The sequence below is a fragment of the Fulmarus glacialis genome, unplaced genomic scaffold, assembly GCF_000690835.1.
Source record: "Fulmarus glacialis isolate BGI_N327 unplaced genomic scaffold, ASM69083v1 scaffold26273, whole genome shotgun sequence".
NCBI classification, from domain to species: Eukaryota; Metazoa; Chordata; class Aves; order Procellariiformes; family Procellariidae; genus Fulmarus; species Fulmarus glacialis.
In genome coordinates this window covers 1-21,959 of record NW_009204115.1, presented here as the reverse complement: position 1 = coordinate 21,959, position 21,959 = coordinate 1, and the positions used below count along the sequence as shown (strand labels likewise).

Sequence of the window (21,959 nt, the reverse complement as noted above, 5' to 3'; positions counted from 1 at the left end):
GTCAATGAGCTATCACAGAGTACTTATCTAAAATTCATAGTTATTACAGGTTCCTGTCAATTTAGATAATTTTCTGTAAGCATTAATTTCATTTGTGGATTAGTGATCTGAGAATAAGTGTTCTGCTGCCTTTTTGTGATCTGAAGATGTTCAATGAGAGATTCCACTAAATAGTGGAAATTCTTTATCATTAGGTCAAGAAGAGTTCTACAGTACCCATCCTCATTTTATGACCCAAAGAGCTTTGTATCTTGCTGTTTATGATCTCAGCAAAGGACAAGCAGAGGTGGATGCTATGAAGCCATGGCTTTTTAACATCAAGGTAAGCCATTGATACGTACAGAATGGAATTCCACTTTCCAGGGAGCTGTTAGTGAACAGCAAATTAACCACAAATATTTTTAGAGAAGGGAAGAGGAAAGAAGCTCTTCAGCAAATAGAACTAGTAAGATGAAACAAGAGCTGAAATACATCATATACTGGATTTGAAAATATTTGTAGACATACAAAGACATGATCAGCATCATTTTGTACTTAAAAAGGTACAGAGTGATGTGCAGAAGAATAGTTTATATGTTCTTGCAATATTTTGAATTGACTGATAAAAAAAAGAAAGGGGTAGTATTAAAGGGATGATGAGTTAAACCTGCTTTTTCTTTTACGCCACTGTAAATTCTGGGGAAATCAGAATTTTACTAATTTAAAACTGATTAGATGCAGGTTTGAAATCACGCTGTTAAGTATATGCTTAGCATCCTATTGTTAATAGGAATGATTCCAGGACTATGGTAGGGAAATTGGTCTGAGAATCTGCCTATATATTTTTCTTTTGCTCTAAGGGTTTTATTTTCATTTGATGGAATCACCTCATGGTGTTACTTGTCTTTTCCTTTTGTATGATGGTTAGCCATGACTGGGGAATGCAATTACATAAAGATTTTGTATACTGATCCTGTTTGTTAAACTTGTCTTTTTCACTCTTTTCACCTTGAGCAGTGATACAGGACAGAGGGTTACAGTCAGTTAAGTGTTGATGAAGACCGTTTCTCATGTGTTCTCCTTTGCTATGCAGTACTTGCTGGTGTTTCATTGCTGCACTGTTCCGATGACGACTAGCAGAGAACCCTTTGCTTTTCCATTTTGTTGGGCACTTCTAATGAAAAATACATTTGTCCCTCTATTTTACTGACAAAGTTATTAATCTGCAAAGTATGAAATCCAGATCTACACTGCTTCCTTTTAGAAAAAGATGATTTTTTAATATTTCTATTTTGAAATAGACTGCTCTCTGTATGTTAAAATATATGTTTCGTATTTATAGGCTGATGCATTTTTACTGCCTTATCCAGTCAAGGCTATTATATGGGATCGCAGTTTAAATTACTCTGAATAAAGACATGAAATAGTATTTCAGATTTCAAACTTATTTAAAAGAGGTATATTTAAAGAGGGAGAAACAGTTGCTTTTTTCATTGTATTGATTGTTTTGACTAAATTGCTCACATTTTATGTGGATATAAAACAATAACATCAACATTCACTATTGAGTTAATTGACTGTATGGATCTTACTAACAGGCTAGAGCTTCAACATCCCCCGTCATTCTTGTTGGCACTCATTTAGATGTTTCTGATGAAATGCAACGTAAGGCCTGCATGAATAAAATTACTAGAGAGCTGTTGAATAAGCGAGGCTTCCCAGCAATCCAAGATTATCACTTTGTGAATGCTACAGAAGAATCTGATTCCATTATCAGGCTTCGGAAAATCATAATAAAGGAGAGTCTTCATTTCAAGGTAAGCTACATACTGTTCATAATGTTGAAAACATCCTAGTTTTAGTTAAGTAAATACATTTTTAAACATTAATTAAACACGTAATTAAATACATTTTTAGTGTGATAGCAAACTCATCTTGCCTTCTATAAAATGTTACACACAGAAAAATAATGCAGGAAAATCACCAGTTTTGTTTTCATTTCATTTTCTACCAAAAAAATCAACTTAGTAAAAATTTCAGCTAAGTTTTGTTTTCAAACAAACAAACAAACTAGGGCCATAAATAGAATGTTTAATTAAAAATATGAAGATATCTGATCAGAAACTGGTTTTTGTCGGATGGCAACATTGTAATTGCAATAACAAGTATTGCAAGATTTCAGGGGACCAGGAAATAAGATTTTGTGATTTCTGAAAGCCAACTAATTCTCCATTTACTGATTTCATTTTACATAGTGTGAAACTATTCCTAGAAAGAGGAAAGTGAATTAAAGCAGGAAAAGAAGACCCCTTGAACTGAATGATCCTCCTAAACTGGAGAATCTGCACTCGTAGTTCTGTTGTCTCCAACGTCATCCCTACCACTCATTCCCTGCTGTCTCCTTAGCCACAGTATGAAGCTCTGTCTAAGTATGAATGACAAGTATGAAGAGACTAGCCAAGCATGGAGCTTATAGGAAGGCAGGATACAATTGTAGCGAAAAGATACACATATTTTTATTTTTTTATTTATACAATATCAATCATGTATAGTGTCATAACATGTTAAAGAGAAAAGGTGATGTCCTGTGCTACTGAAGTCAATGGCAGAACTTCATAAATCATAGCACAGCCCAAGTTTCTTCTGAATTACTGTTCAGAAGATTTTATAGAGTAAATGCTGTATTTATGACCAACCTCACACTGGTGGTGTTACAAAGGAGAGAAAGAGTGCTTACGCTTCTTGTTTCTCTCTCGGAAACTACTAGCTTAGCCACATCCATAATCTGCCTAACTTTAATCCACAGTTCGAGGAATAGCCAACCAGTGCTAAGTGGCAGTGAGGTGGCCTGTTCAGGTAGAATGGATTAATACCACTTCTCATACGTGCAGTAGGCATGAATAGAGCTGGTGTTTGTGAAGGTATATGTAGCCCTATATCTCACCATACTTCTTCAACACTCAGGAGAAGTTCTGCTTTTTGAAAACATTTCACTCTTACGTATCTAAAAATTGTTCCTGTAACATCCACATCTCTTGCGACTATGACTTAAACTAATGTTTAAACTTGTACACAAATGCAAGGTAGCCTGAAGGAAAGGAGGTAGTTTCCATAAGTAATGTAGACACTTTGTGAAAGGAGTGTTACAAGGTACCTGCTTAGAAGTTAGACAAAGTGAGTTAAGTATTCAACATTGTCATCAAGTGCTCTGAGTCTTTGAAATTACACAAGGTACTAACTACATTTTCACAAGGTACTAATTACATTTTTGTCACATAAAAATGCTACAGTGCATTGGTGTCTAACTTCTTTGAGAGGAAGATTACAAACTAAGAAGCCAATTTGGAAATGTTGGGAAAATTGTTCCCCATTTCCTCAAAAAAAATGACTCAGCACCAACCTGGTTGGGTGCTAGCTGTTGCCAAAGGTCAAAGGATGTCTCCGGAAAGGAACTCGGGCTAAGGAAACAGCGGCAAAGCACCCGACTGTTTCCCTTAAGTGTCGCTAACCTGGCCAAATTAATTTCTTCCTCTCCTCTTGTCCACTGACTGTCAGCAGTGGAGACTTTTAATTGAGCTACTACCCTTTTCCCCACAGTTTATCTAAAGACATATCTAGAGATATTACAGATTACAAGAGGTATCCTTTTTTTTATTCATTTGCCTGTTGTTTTTGTTAGCCTGAGATGTATGACATCATCGGTTCATACCGTGGATATTTTCCTTTTACTTCAAATCAAAGCTGCTCTTTGAACTTCTCAGAAGACATAATTTTTTTTTTTTTATGTACATGTAATATGGAAATATTTTCTTCTTTGAGTCTTTATAGAAAGACATATTACAATTCTGAAAGAAGAATTAGTTATATCTACCTTTCAGAAGCCATGTTAGTCAATAAATGAATGTTCTTGTTCCTTCTTGCTGCTACTATTGAGTGGACATACCCACCTTACATCTTAGTTTTATTGTCTGCATTTCACATGAATAAATTAATACATTTAAGATTATTATTTTTCCTAATTATACAGATCAGAGATCAACCAGTGGTTGGTCAGCTAATTCCTGACAGCTACCTGGAGCTGGAGAAGAGAATTTTGCTGGAACGTAGAAATGTCCCAGTTGAATTTCCTGTGATTGATCAGAAACGCTTACTGGGACTGGTGCAAGAAAGCCAGTTACAACTGGATGAAAATGAACTCCCTCATGCAATTCACTTTCTGAATGAATCAGGTGAAATACTATCTTCAATGTATGCTTGTAAGCACTTTGTTGCAAATCTGCAGCAGACAGACCTGTACACATTTTTAAATCTCCCACAAGATTGCTACAAAGTGTTAAGCTGAAATGCTTAAGCTTGGTAACAGTAGTCTGATAATCCAGGTTGTTATGTCATAAAGGAATTCCATGATATAAAGGATCACTACTGTAATAATTTATATATCTTACCCCTCCTTGAAAACATCATACCTGCTGGTTAGACAGCACAGTTTCTGAAGAAAGATGCAATTGCTATAATAGCTTGAATAGAATAGCGGTTAAGTGAATATATGTAACAGCTTATCTCAGTGCCATACAGACTTCATAAGATTAAATAATAAACCACACAGAGCATAGCTGCTTGGCAAAAAAACAAGTCATATTACAAATCTAACAAAATATCTGAAAATAAAGGTAAAGCTGAACAAACCATGATTGCATTCTACCCTTCTGAGATATTGACATAAATTCAGTGGCTGTATTTATTATTCAAATTGCTTATGTCAAGTCACGTAAGAAAAACAGCCCAGAATGGGGTATTTATTTTGCTTAATATGGAGCTTGAGAAATGCATTGCTAATTACAATATTCTTTGCACAGGTGTACTCCTTCATTTTCAAGACCCAGCACTACAGCTAAGAGATCTGTATTTTGTAGATCCTAAGTGGCTATGTAAAATCATGGCACAGGTTAGACTGATTACTTTTTGTATCTACATTCATGGAAAGTTTTCCCCTGTCTCAAACCACTGTAACTTCTCAGTGATTCTTCTTCACCATTTCTTTACTGTTTCATGATCTAGAATTTTCTCAGGGCCCAGATTGGTTTACCTGGCTCTTTCTGTTTCCTTTGCTTTCTAGACAACTGTCTGTCTTAGTGGTTCTATGTTCTTATGGTGATCTAGTTGAAGATGTCCCTGCCCACAGCAGGGAGGTTGGACTTAGATGACCTTGAAGGGTCCCTTCCAACGCAACTATTCTATGATTCTATGATAATGTCCAATATCATTTAAACTACACCGGATACAAAATAAGCGTAGAATAGAAAAACCCCAGGGATGCAAAGTAATCCTGCAATATGTTGTGATAGGTTGAGGTGAAAGCTGGAACTTTGGATTAAAGTAGTGAGAATGCAGGAAGAAGGGTGATTCTATGCTTGGTACTGATGGCAGAGGAAAGTGAGTGATATGGATTCACATGCTGGGACAAGAGAGTAGCAGACTGACTGCTTAAGTGAAACCATCATTGATATGTTGATCTAGAAACACTCTCAAAATTTGTTATATATATTCAGATTTCCTAACCTCTGAAACTTTACCTTTCATTCAATGCAGGAAATGGGATGGCAAAAATGGAAGTTTGAGCCTTTAAAGCCGGTGGGATTAGGAGTGAGAAAAGACCTAGATCATGTTGTCAGTACTAATATGCTTGTGTGAAATGCTGATATGGCAAATCATTGTACATAGGCTTCTTTCAGAGAACAGTTTCACAAATTAACTTGTAGAATAAATTTCCATGTAATATGGAACAGTGAAAGCTACTGAAGAAAGGTAGCACACTAGTGGCTTGGACAGGTTAAATTTTTTCACTGCTGTCTTCTTACTTGCTAGCATTATGGATATGTTTGGTTTCATTGTGAAATGGAGTCCATTTTTTCCCCCTAAATAATAGGCTACCAAATATTTTAGGGAACAAAGTTTGTCAGGAAAATGCAATCTAATGATCACTGTACACCTGAAATTGTTTTACTTTTTTTGGAAGATTCTGACAGTGAAAGTGGAAGGCTTTTCTAAATATCCTAAGGGAATTGTAAAGCGTTCAGATGTGGAAAAATTCCTTTTAAAGAAGAGCAAGTTTCCTAAGATCTACATGTCACAATACTTTAAGCTTCTGGAAAAGTTTCAGATTGCTTTGCCATTAGGAGAGGATCAACTACTAATCCCAAGCAGGTAAGCAAAGAGCTAAACCCACAAATGAGAGCCATAGAGATCGATCAAAATAAAAAACTCCCATCAGGCTAGCCATCAGGCTAATTAGTTTAACTGATCATCAAAGCAGTTTGGTGTATGAAAGCATGATATATACTTAGTACACTACATTTTAGTAAATGCTTTCACAGACATGTTAAGCTGATCTTGTAGGAGATAAAGCTCACATCATATTAACGTGGTAGGTAAATGGAATCTATAAATGATAAAATGCTTTATGAGGATAATATTTCTTTTACAGTTACCATGCTTTGAGACTACAGCTCGAAGATTATAATTTAGCTTTACATCGTGGTGTGCCACCATTACAGATATTTATTGCAATATAAGAAATAACTATGAATTTATATAGCCTATTTGCTTGGAGTGAGACCCACAGTCAAGTTGCTCAGAGGCAGTATCTTCTCCAAACAGTCTAGTTATTAAATGTGGTGACAAAAAAGTGTCATGAATTTGAATGCAGTCTTTTTGCTTTATCTGAAGCAAGTAACACAGTTCCTCTGCCTCAGTTACAGACTTCCCTAATGTGTTTAATAATGCTTATTTTGCTTAATGGAGAGAGTGTTGTATGGTTGCATTGATTAGAGTTTCTACTTTCTTCAAAGTCCTGGGATAGGAAGATTTTATCTGAATGTCTTACCTGCCTTATATGTGTCTCAGGTTTTTCTCACGTTTACATTTGATATCTAATGATTGTTAGTGGGGTTCTGTTGGGTTTAAATTACAGCAGAACTTCACTTTGGCACAAGCAAGCAGAATAAGCAAATACACTATCTGTCTGCTCCCTGATCATTTGAATCATTCATTCAGTAATAAATAATACATTTTACATAATAAATAATGTATGTCATCTGTCAGTTTGGCTAATATTTTTATTCTTTCAGTTTGTCTGATCACAGACCTGTTATAGAGCTTCCCCACTGTGAAAATTCAGAAATTATCGTCAGGCTTTATGAGATGCCGTACTTTCCTATGGGATTTTGGTCCAGGCTGATCAACAGGTTGCTTGAAATATCCCCTTACATGCTGTCAGGAAGAGGTACAAATCTTTATCTTCAAAAGCAATAGTGAGCATGTTTGCTTTGAATGCCAACACCTGCATGTTAAAGCTCTAATCCCCAACATTGTTTTGCTTTAGCTCATTTCTGGCCACTTCACAAATGTGAGAAAAAGAACAGTGGTCATTTTTGTAACTTAGAAATATCCAGGAACAGATAGTGCCTGATCTTTACAGTGGTGTGCAAAAGAAAGTGAAGGTGGTAAGCAGCCTATTTCTCTCCTTCGCATGCTAGAGATGGAGGAAATCCTTGTATTTATGCAATATTGCCATTCACTTCTACAAAGAATACAGGAAGGGATATGTCTTCCACAGAGAAAACAAACTGCTTTCCTTCAGGTTCATTGATTTTCCCATTACAAAAGTCTAAAAACTTTGCTTTTATCAGAAGGGCAGGGGGCGTCTTTAATTTTTTTCCAGTAATTCCATGCTTTGACGTGAGATCTATCTGCTGAACTTTGCGATTTCATTCATCTTTGGTTTTTTAATGTGTGGTTTATGAATATGACAAGTAAAGTATGAAAAATATGCATCGCTAATGCTCTACAAATGTGATTTATAACTGCCTGCTCTCCTGGCATTCGATTTCCTCCTCAGCATAGAATTCCAGTTGCATCTTGCTATTTCATGAGTATGTGATAGAGGTAAAATGTAAATAACTGACTTTTTTTTCATATGTTGCCTAAGATAGTATGTGTTTGAACCTGAATGTACCTAAGCATTTCTGTAATCCCTACATGCATCTCACTTGCTACATGACTTACCATCTGATTAAATATTTAGTTTGTGGATACGCCGTGTAGAACTGAACACCAATTGACATATATTCAGCTTTTGTGGGGCTATTCTGTCTGCAAAGTTGTAGCCTTTATTTTGTTTGGTTTTTGGGTAGGCATAAACCTATAATCATAATGAAATATTTAAAGTACCATGAATTATTCAAAATATTTTAAAATATGACATTCATATTGGAGATCAGATTTTTAATCTAATTTTGTATTTTCTAGAGCGAGCTCTTCGTCCTAATAGAATGTATTGGAGACAAGGCATCTACTTGAATTGGTCTCCTGAAGCTTATTGTCTAGTGGAATCAGCAGTATTTGACAACAACCCAGACAGTTTTTTGAAAATTACGGCACCTTCTTGCAGAAAAGGTTAATTATTCCTGAGCCTGATTTTTGCTCCAGTTTGATTGCAGCTTGGCGTTTTGGTTTGTTGTGCTTTTGCCTTTGGAATATAGAGTTTAGCTTTGTAATTACAAGTATGGCAGATTGAGGCTGTAATTTCCCTATTTTGGTTTCTTATAGGGTGCATTCTTTTGGGGCAAGTTGTGGATCACATAGATTCTCTTATGGAAGAATGGTTTCCAGGTTTGCTGGATATAGATGTGTGTGGTGAAGGGGAAACACTGTTGAAGAAATGGGCTCTGTACAGCTTTCAGGATGGTGAAGAATACCAAAAAATACTACTTGATGATTTACTTAAAAAAGCTGAAGAAGGTATATACTTATGCCATTTGAGGTGTACAGAGGTATACCTGTATGTAGATAAATATTATACAATATCCCCTTTATAACATTTGTGTACTTCATGTTATTTAAAAATGTTTCATTTCTGTAAGAAATAATTACAGTGTAAGACAAAAGCGACTTGTTCTTTTTTTTATGTAAGTGCTGTCTATATAAGTATAGAATATGGGACAGATTGCAGCTACTCTATATAGTCGTGTATAAATGGCAATAATGAAAATAATCGTTTTGTCATGATGCCGATAATGCAACTTCATTCATGGAATTGAATCCAGCACATAGTAAAACTGATACTAGATCTTTCGGTTGGACCACGTACAGCAGTAATTTAAAAGGCAATATTCATGATGACATTCTACATACTAACAATTCTTTCTTTTTATAGACAGAAAAATAATCTCTTGGTCAGTTTGGTGTTGTTACGTAGCAACAGTTGCTATCACAATACTTGAAAATACTTAAACATGTAATATGCATTAAGTTGAATGTCAAACTTAATTAGCGTTCTGTTCCATATAGATACGTGTGTATATATATATATGTATGTTTATGTGTGTTTGTGCGTGTATATATATATATACACACACATACGAATTTAAATTTAGGTACACTGATCATATGCACTCACAGAGATCCATGTACCTTTCAGTGCCTTTCAGTCTCATTTATTTTTTTTAGGTGACCTTTTGGTAAACCCAGATCAACCAAGACATACCATTCCAATAGCTCAGATTGCTCCTGATCTGATACTGGCTGATTTGCCTAGAAATATTATGTTGAACAACGATGACCTGGAATTTGACGAAGCTCCTGAATTTCTCTTGGGTAAGCATTATTTTGTAGGGTTTTTTTACAGAGCTTCTGTAAACAAATCTATTGAAGTCAGTTCTGCAACATATGGAAAACATTTTAAAGATTCCTTTTCTGTGGAAATGTATTTTTTAAGGTATTCTGAATTTCAGGTTATTGAGTTTTGAATTTTCCATTAACTTGTATGCTAGGACACTGGTTTTTATGTGTTTAGATTACTGATCATGAAGCTTAACATAGTAGATGATCCACACATTTTAAAATTGGACCCTTTCAGCTATTTTTTTGAGAAATGGTTGATAACCCTTTGTTTTTAATATTCTTTTCAATTTTATCTTTGAAAAGGTGATGGTGGGTTTGGATCTGTGTACCGTGCATCCTATGGTGGAGAAGAGGTTGCCGTAAAGATTTTCAATAAACATACTTCCCTCAGGCTCCTAAGACAAGTAAGAAATATTGCTTTTTTTTTTAGTGCTGCTCTTGGAATACCAACCCTAGTGAAGAGCTTAAAAAGCTTAAGTAAAGTGCAAGACTTCACTCCAAAACATTTCTGAGTTTACTTCAGAGATACAGAGGTTATGCTGTTTGAAGTATTTCATCTGATTTTACAATTTACAGGAGCTTGCAGTGCTTTGTCACCTCCATCACCCCAGTTTAGTGTCTCTGCTGGCTGCTGCAATCCGTCCCCGGATGCTGGTGATGGAATTAGCCCTTAAAGGATCTCTTGATCGTTTGCTTCAACAAGACAATGCAAATTTAACTAGAATACTTCAGCATAGAATAGCTCTACATGTAGCTGATGGCTTAAGGTAAATGTGACTTCTACGTTGCTGTAAAAACAGGATACAGCTGCAGGTAGGAGGTACTGCAAATGAAAAGCTTATATTTTCTTATATCTCAAGCAGAATATTCTGTGGGTCAGACAAATGCTTGTATTTTTATGATTGATTAGCTGATATGTAACACAAACTTTTGTTACCTGTTTTTTTCTGCTAACAAGTGGCACTCATGTAAGTAGAGAAATAGCGAGGGCTCTGGGTGGAATTTCTGTGTGGCTGTTGATTTCTTATTAAAATGTCAAAGAAATCAATTCAGTGCATTTTAAACTTCTGAAAGTCCATGAATGTCCTCAGGAGCTATTGAAGTGTGACTAAAATTACAAAACCTGCAAAGGAGCTCAGGGACCAATGAAGCTTAAACTTCTAAGATTCAGTTTTCAAACTGAAAGTGACACTTCAGATAAGACTTGGTACTAAAATACTGCAATGTGTATGTGCCAGTAAATAGTATTTCAGAACAATTCTAAAGTCAATATCCAGCAAGGCGGTATTATGTTGGTGATGTTTGAAATTTTTCAACACAATATGTAACATTTGAAAGCACAATTTACTGTTGTGGGAATAATGCATTCAGTGTGTGTGTATAGATGCATCCCTGAATTATGAATGCTTTCAAGTAATACTTTTTTGATTAACAGGTACCTACATTCAGCAATGATCATCTACCGTGATTTAAAGCCTCACAATGTGTTGCTCTTTACCCTATATCCCAATTCAGCTGTTATTGCAAAAATAGCTGACTATGGCATTGCCCAGTATTGTTGCCGAATGGGAATAAAAACCTCCGAAGGCACACCAGGTATGGAAATGCTTTTTTACAGTGCATTATGTCAAAAAATAGCTAATATGTTTTTTATTTAGTCTGTAAGAGGTAACTCAAATCTATACTCTAGTCAAAATCATGAAATGTAGTCCTAATTGTATTACAAGTTGTGATGCCAGATTTATACCTCTTGGCCTTTCTTCCTATTCATGTTTTAACTCCTTTTAGAAGAATTAAGGAGTATACTAAAGGTTTAAAAAGAGAACAAATTAAATTATGTGCATTCATTATGATTTTTTGCTGTCTTGTTTTAGTATGGTTATTGTGATATTGAAATTATACTGCTAAAATTATTTGTTGCTTTAATTTTCAGTAATGCGTAGGTAGGTCTTAATTTTTTTTTAAGGCAATAAATACCTGCACTGTTCCCTGACTTTAGAGAGAACATATTAGCATCCATTTTAAAGCACTGAACAATTCAACAACTTTGAAAAGTGCCTTTAGATCTTGGAAATCGTGCATGAGAGTGTGACTTCAAGTGTTAAACGGTAGGCCTTCAGTAAAGACTGCAGACTTGCCCTTCATTTTCAGTATTCATTGCTAAAGGAATTATTTTATGTGTAATGGTGCAGGAGCTCTGTAACTGATGTACTGTCCCCTTCCTTTATACTGATTGCTGATATTTTTGGAGGTCTGCCACATGCAGACTACTGCCAGCCCAGAAATAGTGTGCCATTTTTGGTTTACTTCCTGTGACATTTTCATCAGTAAGTGTTTGCTCTTAAAAGGATAAAGATGGCTTCAGCTTGGTATGAATCATAACTATTAATGAATGATTTATTTGCAGGATTTCGAGCACCGGAGGTTGCCAGAGGAAATGTTATTTACAATCAGCAAGCTGATGTTTATTCATTTGGCTTGCTGCTTTATGACATTTTAACAGGAGGAGGTAGAATAATGGAAGGCTTGAAGTTTCCAAATGAATTTGATGAATTAGCAATACAAGGAAAGTTACCAGGTATGCTTGTTAAATTTTTAACATGAAAGCGGACCATTTGTCCTGCCTCCTCCAAAAATAACACCTCTCATATTTTATGTTGTATCTGACAGTGATCAGAGGAGGAGACTAAATAATACCAATTTTTAGAAGCGTCTCCTAATTTCACATGGTCTTGAAATAGTAAGAAATAGGCATCTATTCAACATCAGTTGGTTATAATTTCATTGCAATTTCAAGGGATCTAGCTGGTTCACTTTATAAAGAAATAGAGGTTTTGTATACTTGGGACTTTATCCAGACCTAGCTAAAATGGATGTTGCTGAAGATACCTTCTAATACCATGTCTGGACTTGACCCTTACATATTACTGTGATAATGCATATTATGCACTAAGATAAACACAATTCCACTTCTGTTCTTTGATCGTGATACATTACGTTAAAAAATCCATTATTGAGAAGCTGCATATCTTAAAATCTTTTTAAAATCCCTTGAAATCTTATTAAAAAAACAGTGCCACTACCTTAAAAGAGCAGCCACCCCTAAAGGTTTTAAATAGGAGTTCCGTTTTAACTTGTCAAGAATGTGAAGTCCCTGCCCAGCTATGTAACATTCTTCATATTCCAGTTGCATTACCATATGTAGTTGTTGGCTGCTGGAAGGGAGATTAAACAGGCTATCAGGCTGGACGGTGTAACTCAGTATTTGGCAACTTCTGCGTAAAGAGCTGTTGAAGTTTGTAGTACTACAAGCTTAATGCGTGGCGTTCTTATTTAGTGCCCTGCAATAGTGGATATACGCATGAAACATTCTTTAAGACTGAAAAGTCAGTCTATCTAGGAAGGGGCAGCAACTGTAGCAGTTAATCTGGCATGGCTTCTCCATTAGGAGAGACACAGAGTTCATACATTTTCTACTCCTTAAGGAGAATAATCCAATTCATAGCTCAGACAGTTTAAACCCCCTCCCTAAAGAGGCCATCCCAAGAACTGATGACTAAGTATCTCTTGAGTGCAGCTGTCCATTTGGCCGTTTTCTGTATTATGAGCCCTATGAAATAATCAGAAGTATTAGTTTCTGGAGATAGTAGAGTTCCATCTGTGCACATGCTCATCATTTTTACATTTCCACCAAAAAAGGGGCTGGCTGAGCTCACAAATAAACAATGCCTATCATTTGCTGAACAGGATATGTTCATTTGCAGGTGTTTATCATTAATGTTACCTCTATCTAATGTAGGACTGGGATATCTGCTGTGGATTACGATGAACTAAAAAGAAAAGCAATACAGGCACCATTATTTATGAGTGATTTGTTCTTAGAGAGATCAGCACCTATAGTCGTAAGATACATATTCAAAGCACTGAGTGGGAATTTAAACTTCCATATCTCATAAGTACTATATGGAGTTGTTTATCTAAATTGCTGTACATATTATTGGAAGTTCATCTGTATTCCATATACTCTGCCCAAACACAGAAGAATAAATGTGGAGAAAAACGTTCACAGGAATTGAAAAGACTACAGACTGAAATGACATGCCCTTGAATGGTCAGCATGAATCAGAACACAATTCACACATATCTGTGATTCAGTCCCAGGTATAGGGACGTCAAAAAAAAGTTAAGGCAAAATCCATTTGCTTTAACTGCTTTTAATGAAAAGGACTCTAGCTGTATCATTTAATGGCAGATGAGCAATTCCAAGCTGTTCATGCTGACATTTTACCTAAGAGTATGACATTTCTTAGAGCAGCTCTGTAAGAAGTTAGATGAATTCTTAAAATAAGAAGAGTTATTTAGAACTCTCATTTCTGAACTATGGTAAAGGCCGGTTAGGAAGTTATTTGATTTTACATTTTAGATCCTGTCAAAGAATATGGATGTGCTCCCTGGCCTAAAGTTGAAAATTTAATTAAAAAGTGTTTGAAGGAAAACCCTCAGGAACGACCAACATCTTCCCAGGTATTGCTTAGTGTATTTATTTGTATTTTTGTGATAGATGATACCATGAAGTTGTTCTGCTTTCTAAAAAGGAATGGGACATTTAAGTTAGTAGGAGGCACAGGATTTTTTCTGTTCTCCTTTTCTGGAACTGAAACAGCCATGGAACATTGCCTGCTCTTGCCATCCAGGATAAACTGTTCCACTGAAATCGACCAATCGTTTATTCTAGCCTGCTGGTTTTCCCTGTGTTGCTGTATAGTGATTGTAGCAAAACAGGATTCAGATTACTTCGTGGTCTTCACTAGAGCTATGCAAAAAGGACTTGGTTATATAGTATCAGTGCAGTTAGCCTACACTGTTCCATGCATGTGAGAGGAGGAACAGCAGCGTGGATCTGAAACCTACTGTCTGTTATCACACATCGCATTGCTCTCTGAAATGCGTGAAGTTTTCAAACATGCCTTAACCCCATTGACTTCCTGAAATTTTAAGTCAGAGTCAATGTAAAGGTGCTCAGTGTACAAAGACTGCTCTTTAATAGTGGTAATACAGATGAGCAGACCTGCTGAGATACTATGTCCATATTCCATAAAATATTGTTATCCATTGCTTGTTATTTATTTATCATTGTACAAGCCATTGTTATTATCACGTGCATGCTGTGGCTTTCTTTGTAGGTTTATGAGATCCTGAATTCTGCAGAGCTCATCTGTTTGATGAGGTATGTTTCAATACCCAGCACGTCCACAGCAGAGTGCATGGTAGCTGCCAATCAAAGCTGCAAGAAGGCAGGAGTCTGGATAGGCAATGGGAACACAGAAAAAGCACAACTTTCATTTGTTAACCTAAATACAGATGGACATACTTGTGAGGTATGTGGGAAAGTTGCCATTTGTTCTAATTTTTTGGCACTCAGATGTATTTCAGAAGAATTAATTGCATTTTAACAGTAGGATATTACTTCTGGAAAGCTAAGGTTTGAGAGAACAAAGATTGCTCATAAATGAGTCATCATTTTATCCATGAAATGAAGCAGAAATGCAGTCGCTTTTTCCTCTCTTCCTGCCATCCAGCCTGAACTTTCTCATAATAATGTCTTTCCACTACTGGGTTCCTTTCTTCCCCTCAGATGGAAGCTATTTTTAGCACAGAGGATAGAACAAGGAGTAACAGTTATACAACCCTTCGTATCTCTACCTCCCCTAACAATCCAGCTAGTCTCTTAACAATTCCTCTCTTCCCATGGATGCCACTTCCTTGTGCCACTTTGGGTGATACCCTCCAGCTCTTTTCGTTTGCTTTTTGTACATCTCAGTCCTGTGCCATCAGAAAAGGCAAAAGGTTTTATACAGGCTTGATGTGCTGTGATGAACATGTGTGCCAGAACTGAGTGTGACTCATCATCAAAGTTGTTCAAGTTATATTTCCATCTGCCATCTGTTGACCATGATACATTTGAATTGGTAGCTATGATAAAAATTATATGGCTTATTTTTCTAATACTAAAATAAGAAAAAGAAGTATTAGACCAGTACTTTTATTGTTAGCAATTAAACTGAACGTATATTGCAGTATAGTTCCATTTGCTTAATTCTCTGATGGCTTTGAGACCTTCATTAGAATAGAGAGAGAGAATATTTTTTTCAGCATTCGGTCTAGAGATTTTCCTGTGTACTGTTTGAGGAGTCCTTCCCAGCACTTTGAAGATAGATGGTACAGTTGAAGATGTATTCTGCTGAGAGGGAATTAGATTTCTTAATGGGGAGGTTAGGCCTTGGAGCTGTCCAGAGTCCGAGAGGATTGTACTTTATTTTTATTACCAGCAATTTACTAGCATTTACCCTTACTGAAATCATAACCAGGTTGTTTTTCTTTTTTTTCTGACTCAGGATATCACAGATAGTAAAATTTTAAGTTTGGCCTTAGTGACCCTTCTTACTGAGAAAGAAAACTGGATTGTGGCAGGAACCCAGTCTGGTTCTCTGTGGGCACTTAACACAGAAGATGAAACAAGAAGGCATCGTCTGCAGAAGATGTCAGATTCCATCACTTGTTTGTACTGTCATTCTCTTTCAAAGCAAAGGTATAAATGAATTTTAAATATTTTGGTTTACGTTTTGAAAACATGACTAAACAGAGATGTTCAGAAAATGACATCTGTACACTCATGTTTTTGTTCAGACAACTGCTTATTTTGCTTGTACTTTCACTTGATTTTGCACCCAGTGTAACTGGAGACTACATTCCTGACCACAGGTGGTTGTATTTGCTTTTAGTGTTCAATAAAACTCTTGAAATACCAAAGACTACTAATTTAAATTTTTCTTACCTGATCAAGGCATTTCTAGAATTCATATTTTATTTTATTTCAGCAAACAGAAGAATTTCTTCTTGGTAGGCACAGCTGATGGCAGACTGGCAGTTTTTGAAGACAGAGCAGTAAAGGTAGACTTGTTCTTTGCTGTCTGTTCTACAAAATACTATTAGTAATATGTAAAGCAACTACCAATAGTAGTTTTATTTCATGCAGCTTATTTGTTAATTGCTTCTCTAAAACTAAAAATAATTTTCTACTGCAGTCTTAGAGGAACTTCACATGTTTTACAATATCTGTTTTAACCAATGAAGTTAAGAGGGGGAAATTACTTCTCAATATAGGACTTTGAAAGGCCTGACAAACTGACCAGAGGGTGACATTAATGGTTGTTATTAAGAATATTCTAACAGTTTTAATCTCCTTTATTTATTGCTGTTATAGCTCCTTTTTCTTTTTGTTCACACTAAATTTTCATAGAATAGATATCTTCAAAATATTGTTTAGATTTTCTGTAGGTCAGAGTTCTGCTCGTGGAACAGAAAGATAAAGAAATGCTGGGAGCTGCTTATATCAGCTGGTTCCTGAAGGTTAGCTCCTGACCATATGCAATTTAGAGCAGTTATGGATTTGCAATGCATTGCAGAACTAGAATATGGTCCAGTGTGGGGTGTCTTCAAGATATGGCTATGACTTTTCATTCAGTTCTTGAACTGCGCCAAGGGTTGCAGAAAGTGTCAGTCCCAGCTCTGTCCCGTTTCCGCTCACACAGGCTGTTTTCTATGGGACATCTATAATGAGATTATAGTGCTTTTCAATCTCTAACATTCTGGTAAGATAACATAATGGTTCAGAAAACCTGGCTGTGTAAATTTAATTCAGCAGGCTGTGTGGCCTTGTTTTAACAGTTTCTGAGTGTCTGTATACTCGTGTCTCTAATGGAGAGTATATTTTTTCTTGCAGTGTAAGGGTGCTACAGCTTTGAAGATACTAACTATAGGAAATGTTAGCACGCCACTGATGTGCTTAAACGAATCCTCATACTTATCTGAAAAAAATATAATCTGGGGAGGCTGTGGAACAAAGATCATTGCCTTAACTAGTGATTTCTCTGTTCTAAAGCTTATTGAAACAAAGACAAGTCAACTGTAAGTTTTTTTATAAATAATGTTACTAGACTTTTCTGTTGTTTTCATTGAAGATTTCTGTCAGTACTTTGATGTAATATCTTGTTCTAGAGCTCATTCTTTGAGTTTTCTTGTTTCCATTCTTTTCCTTCAGTAATACAGGTGGAATACAATGTGCTTTAAAATGAGATTGGTGAGTAGTGTTTAAAGTATTCATTGCTGCTTTTAAACAAGGGATATGCATTTTTGCTATATAAAGGATTTATGAAGTCAGTATCTATTCAGAAAATGTATAAATGCATCTGATCAGTTCTTCTCCCCCAATTGCATTTGTTCAGGCCCTGTTTACTTTATTTAGAATTATACACACATACTTAGCATGGTATTTTTTCTTACATGTTTGTCAGTATGATATGTGTGCATGTCTTTGCCCTATATAGTTAAATCATGTATGATTGCTGACTTCTCATTATTTAGAAATTAAAGACTGAAGTTTTTGGAGTGTTTGGTGTAATTCTCACATGGGTAAATCCTGCTCTGAAGTTAAGGGGAATTTTTCCTGAGCAGGGAAAACAGTGTTTGATTTTATGCTAGTAGAGGTCATTATTCTGGGAAATGAATTTGCTTTGGAAAATAATGTGTTAATATAAAGCAAGAAACTAAAACTTCAGTAAAATGCAGTTCAATGGCAAGATGCAAAATATGTCACAGGAATAATTTGAGCTCTGTGGAGGCAAAACTGTATATGGTTTTGAAAATAAAGTTGTCAAAAACAAATAACGTTAGGGAAAGTAGCAGTGTTACTGAGTGTCTGCTGTCAGGGACCTGTAATTTTGAGCTGTTCTTCAAGATGAATTGAAGAGTCAATGAAATAAGCTAATGCTCTTAAAGATCTGGCATGAGAGACAAATTCATATGTAGAGGAAAATAGTCAAAAAGGCTGTTAGCTGAAGTGAAACGGGCAGAGCAAGGTGAACTAAATCTCACTGCTGCTTTTTAGGCTTAGTCATCTTTGCGTTGAGTGACCCTTTATGGTCTCGTGGGCCCTGTGAGAACTATTGAGCATCTCCAAACATTGAAAGAGTGGCAGGAGAAAGGTGGAGTTTGCCCTGCTGTGATGTGAGCATATGTGATTTGAGCAGATAGATGGGCAAGATTTTTTAATAGTTTTTGGGCATTAATGCGCCTCCAGGGATATCATCAGCATAACTCCATTACTGTGAGAATTTATGTCGAACCATAGGAAGATTATAGCAAACCCTTTCAGTTGTATCTTAGCCCAGTTTGGTTTTAAGGCTGAATGATTCTGTAAGAGTTAGAGGGAAGCTAACCCCACTCATAATAGTCAAGTTTTTCTACTAGATATTTTCTGTGTATCTAACTGGAGTTCTCCTCTTTTCTAGGTTCTGTCATAACGCTTACAGTGATGCAAACATTATTTCAATAGCAATAGACAAATCCATCTACTTGGCAAAGAAAAACAGCCATTTTGTGGAAATCTGGGACAAGAAGACAGAAAAACTTTCAGAACTAATTGATTGTGCACATTTTCTTAAGTAAGTGTTTTATTTCAGATTGATGGCCTGATGCATAGAAAGCTGAATGACAGATTGCCTTCTCTAGCATAGTACCTTAGCCTGCTGGAGGTAAGGGATTTGCCCAGTTCTCTGGGCAAATGTGGAATTCCTTTCCTCTCTTTTTGCCCAGAACTTCAGAATATCCCATACAGAATGTCAGGTTTTTAAGACCCTTATTATATTTCACAATTTGTCTATGATTTCAAGAAGATTCGTTTAACTCTGCTCAAGAAAGGAAAAAGCCTTTTGCTGTCCTTCAGGTAATAATGCTTTTGCATACAGTTACTTCCTGCATCCCCTGAATAAGAATGTCTTCTCTCTCCAGCGCACAGATTCAGTAAGAGATCAGAGTTTTATTAACAGTGACGGTGATTTTCATTTCCATTTAAATTGTTCTTCTCCCTTAATATGCCACGTCCATTTCATTTTCATGGTGAGGTTAGGAGCAGCTCTGGGTGTGCTCCTCCCACTTTGCAATGACATCATTGTCCTGCAGACTGGGAGAGAACAGAGAACTATACCTGCCTCCTATTTAAAGGTCTTTTGAAGCAGACCAGCTGCGTCTCAGAAGTCCAGTCCAGTTTGTTTCAAGTCAATTGATTGATTAGCATGGGATTTTTTGGGCTTGTCTTGATGATTTTTTAAAAGGCTGGTATTGAGAGAATCATTTTAGCAGTAGTGGAATAGTGTGCCACGAGATTTTAATACAAATTCTCTCCATACTTGTAGGGACAAAGTGGAAAAACTAAATAAGGAGTCAAAACATAAACTGGCTTATTCTGGAAGAGTGAAGACAATTTGCCTGCAGAAAAATACTGCACTGTGGATAGGGACAGGAGGGGGACATATCTTGCTGCTTGATTTATCAACGCGTCGTCCTGTTCGCGTTATAGACAACTTTTGTGATTCTGTTAGAGTCATGATAACAGCTCAGCTAGGTAAGTAAAACCATCAAATGATAAGTACTTCGAAATCAGTGCCAAGTTTAGGATTGCTGTCTCCTGTTTGGCATGTGTTCCAGGAGCAGATTAGCATTTTCCGTGTTTTATTCATTCATTCTATTCCACTGCTGTCATCTTCAGCCAATGTCAGACACTCTGGAGTTCGCTGAATACCAGCAGGCTGTCATACCTGTGCCCACATAAAACAACAGCTCTTCCCTGGCTTGTCACTGATCAGCACGTGAACACACTCCACCTTCACTGCATCCTTGTGCCATGCTTCAGCACAGCTCTCACCATCTTCTGTCCGATAGTCTTTGTCTTGATCTGTGTCTGCCTGTGGTCTTTCTCCATCTTAAGTTTTACACTTCTGGCTTCTCTCTCTATGGAGCTTGTTAGGTTTTAATAATTTTTCCTTACTTGCTTATTGCCTAGTTTTCTTCTCCCATCCTTATTCAGGAATGGTTCTTTTAGGTTTGGGTCACAGGCAGATCACAGCAAAGCTGGGAAAGTGCTACACACTTGGACTCAGGGTGCAGACTTCTACATATGTGGTGTTCCTGTCACCAGGGCCAGTTGTTTCGAGCTGCTGTAGGCAGACAGCAGTTGTGGGTTTTCAGTGGTAATTACAAACAGCCAGAGGAGCATAGTTGAGTACCGGGGAACTTCTTGGCTGTTGTAATTTCCTTCACCTGTACACTTTCCTGCATCTCTCCCAAAAGTAATAAAAGCCATACCAACTCAAGAGTTCATTGTACTGCAGTGGTGGGTACGCTTAAAATACACATTACTTCAAAAAGTACTTTGTGGTACAACATGTGGATTCCCATCGCCTTCCACTGTGTTTTGAAAAAAACTCTGGAGTTCCCTTGTCAGTGTGATTTTAAATGTGTTTACTGTCAAAAAAAGACTCTGAAACTGTTGTTGTAGACTCAGAACCACGCTGTAATCCTGTTAGCAAACTCCATAGTTGCAGGCTGTGGATGTTTTCTCATTACCATCATGAACTTAATTTGGGGGCTGTTTTTTCCTTTCTGGCACCAGAAGTATCTATAGTGCTGACAGTGTTGTTTGAGTCAAAAAAAATCCATCTTCCTCTGACTTGCCTTTGCCTGAGACAGCAAGTTTGTAGAGTCTGTTCAGTCCTCAGCTGTTAAGAGTGCCAGCTATAGAGTCCAGATTTACTAGCACAGCATTTTCCATCCATCTAGTCCTGATAGCTACAGTATTAGTACTATAAGGGATGTTTTATTTTTAGCATTTTGTAAAGAATACTTACTATGAAAACAAAATTTCTGCCTCACTTATTACTGTCATTGATAGGGAAAGTATATTGTATAGAATAATACAGTGTGATTTAAAAAGCCTTGAGTCTCATATTCTTTGTTTCTAGTCACCTCAACATTTTTAATCAAAATTTTATGTATAGAAAAGATAATACTTCAGGAGAAAGAGTTTAGCTGCATTTGCACAAATCTCAAGAATGGCAAGTAAGATTGATACATGCAGTTTGATGTGTAGTTTTTTCTTTTGATCATTTTTTCCCAGCAATTATTTATAAGGGTTGTTTTTTTTCCTAAATTCCATTGTTTTTTACTGGGATTTTCACAGAATCACGGCACTGAGGCTGCTGAGCAACTCGCCCCGGCCCGGCCTCCCTCACCTCAACCTTCTCAGTTGCCCCTACACAACAGATACGGGGCTTTGGAGCTTGAGGGCCAGACAAACGAGGAGGTAGATGAAGGCCCATCCAGGGGGTTGCCCAAAGCGAGTCAGTCAGCCCCACACATTATGACTGCCTCATAAAGAAAAAAAGGAGGGTAATTGTCGTAGG

General features: G+C 36.6%; 1 protein-coding gene across 1 annotated transcript in view; it reads left to right on the top strand.

Moving 5' to 3' along the window:
* LRRK2 (leucine-rich repeat kinase 2) overlaps nt 1-20,122 on the top strand; it is a gene marked incomplete at both ends in the record, with an annotated part of 45,159 nt that extends 25,037 nt beyond the window's left edge. Inside the window, 20 exon segments of the mRNA XM_009574872.1 lie at nt 195-322; nt 1,578-1,796; nt 4,007-4,208; nt 4,836-4,924; nt 5,996-6,183; nt 7,107-7,261; nt 8,287-8,433; nt 8,587-8,778; nt 9,487-9,633; nt 9,964-10,064; nt 10,237-10,427; nt 11,096-11,256; nt 12,068-12,238; nt 14,084-14,184; nt 14,844-15,038; nt 16,056-16,249; nt 16,539-16,611; nt 17,444-17,628; nt 19,011-19,163; nt 19,914-20,122. Of these exon segments, the coding sequence (XP_009573167.1) occupies nt 195-322; nt 1,578-1,796; nt 4,007-4,208; nt 4,836-4,924; nt 5,996-6,183; nt 7,107-7,261; nt 8,287-8,433; nt 8,587-8,778; nt 9,487-9,633; nt 9,964-10,064; nt 10,237-10,427; nt 11,096-11,256; nt 12,068-12,238; nt 14,084-14,184; nt 14,844-15,038; nt 16,056-16,249; nt 16,539-16,611; nt 17,444-17,628; nt 19,011-19,163; nt 19,914-20,122 (3,201 nt within the window).
* Between the last annotated feature and the right edge of the window lie 1,837 nt (nt 20,123-21,959).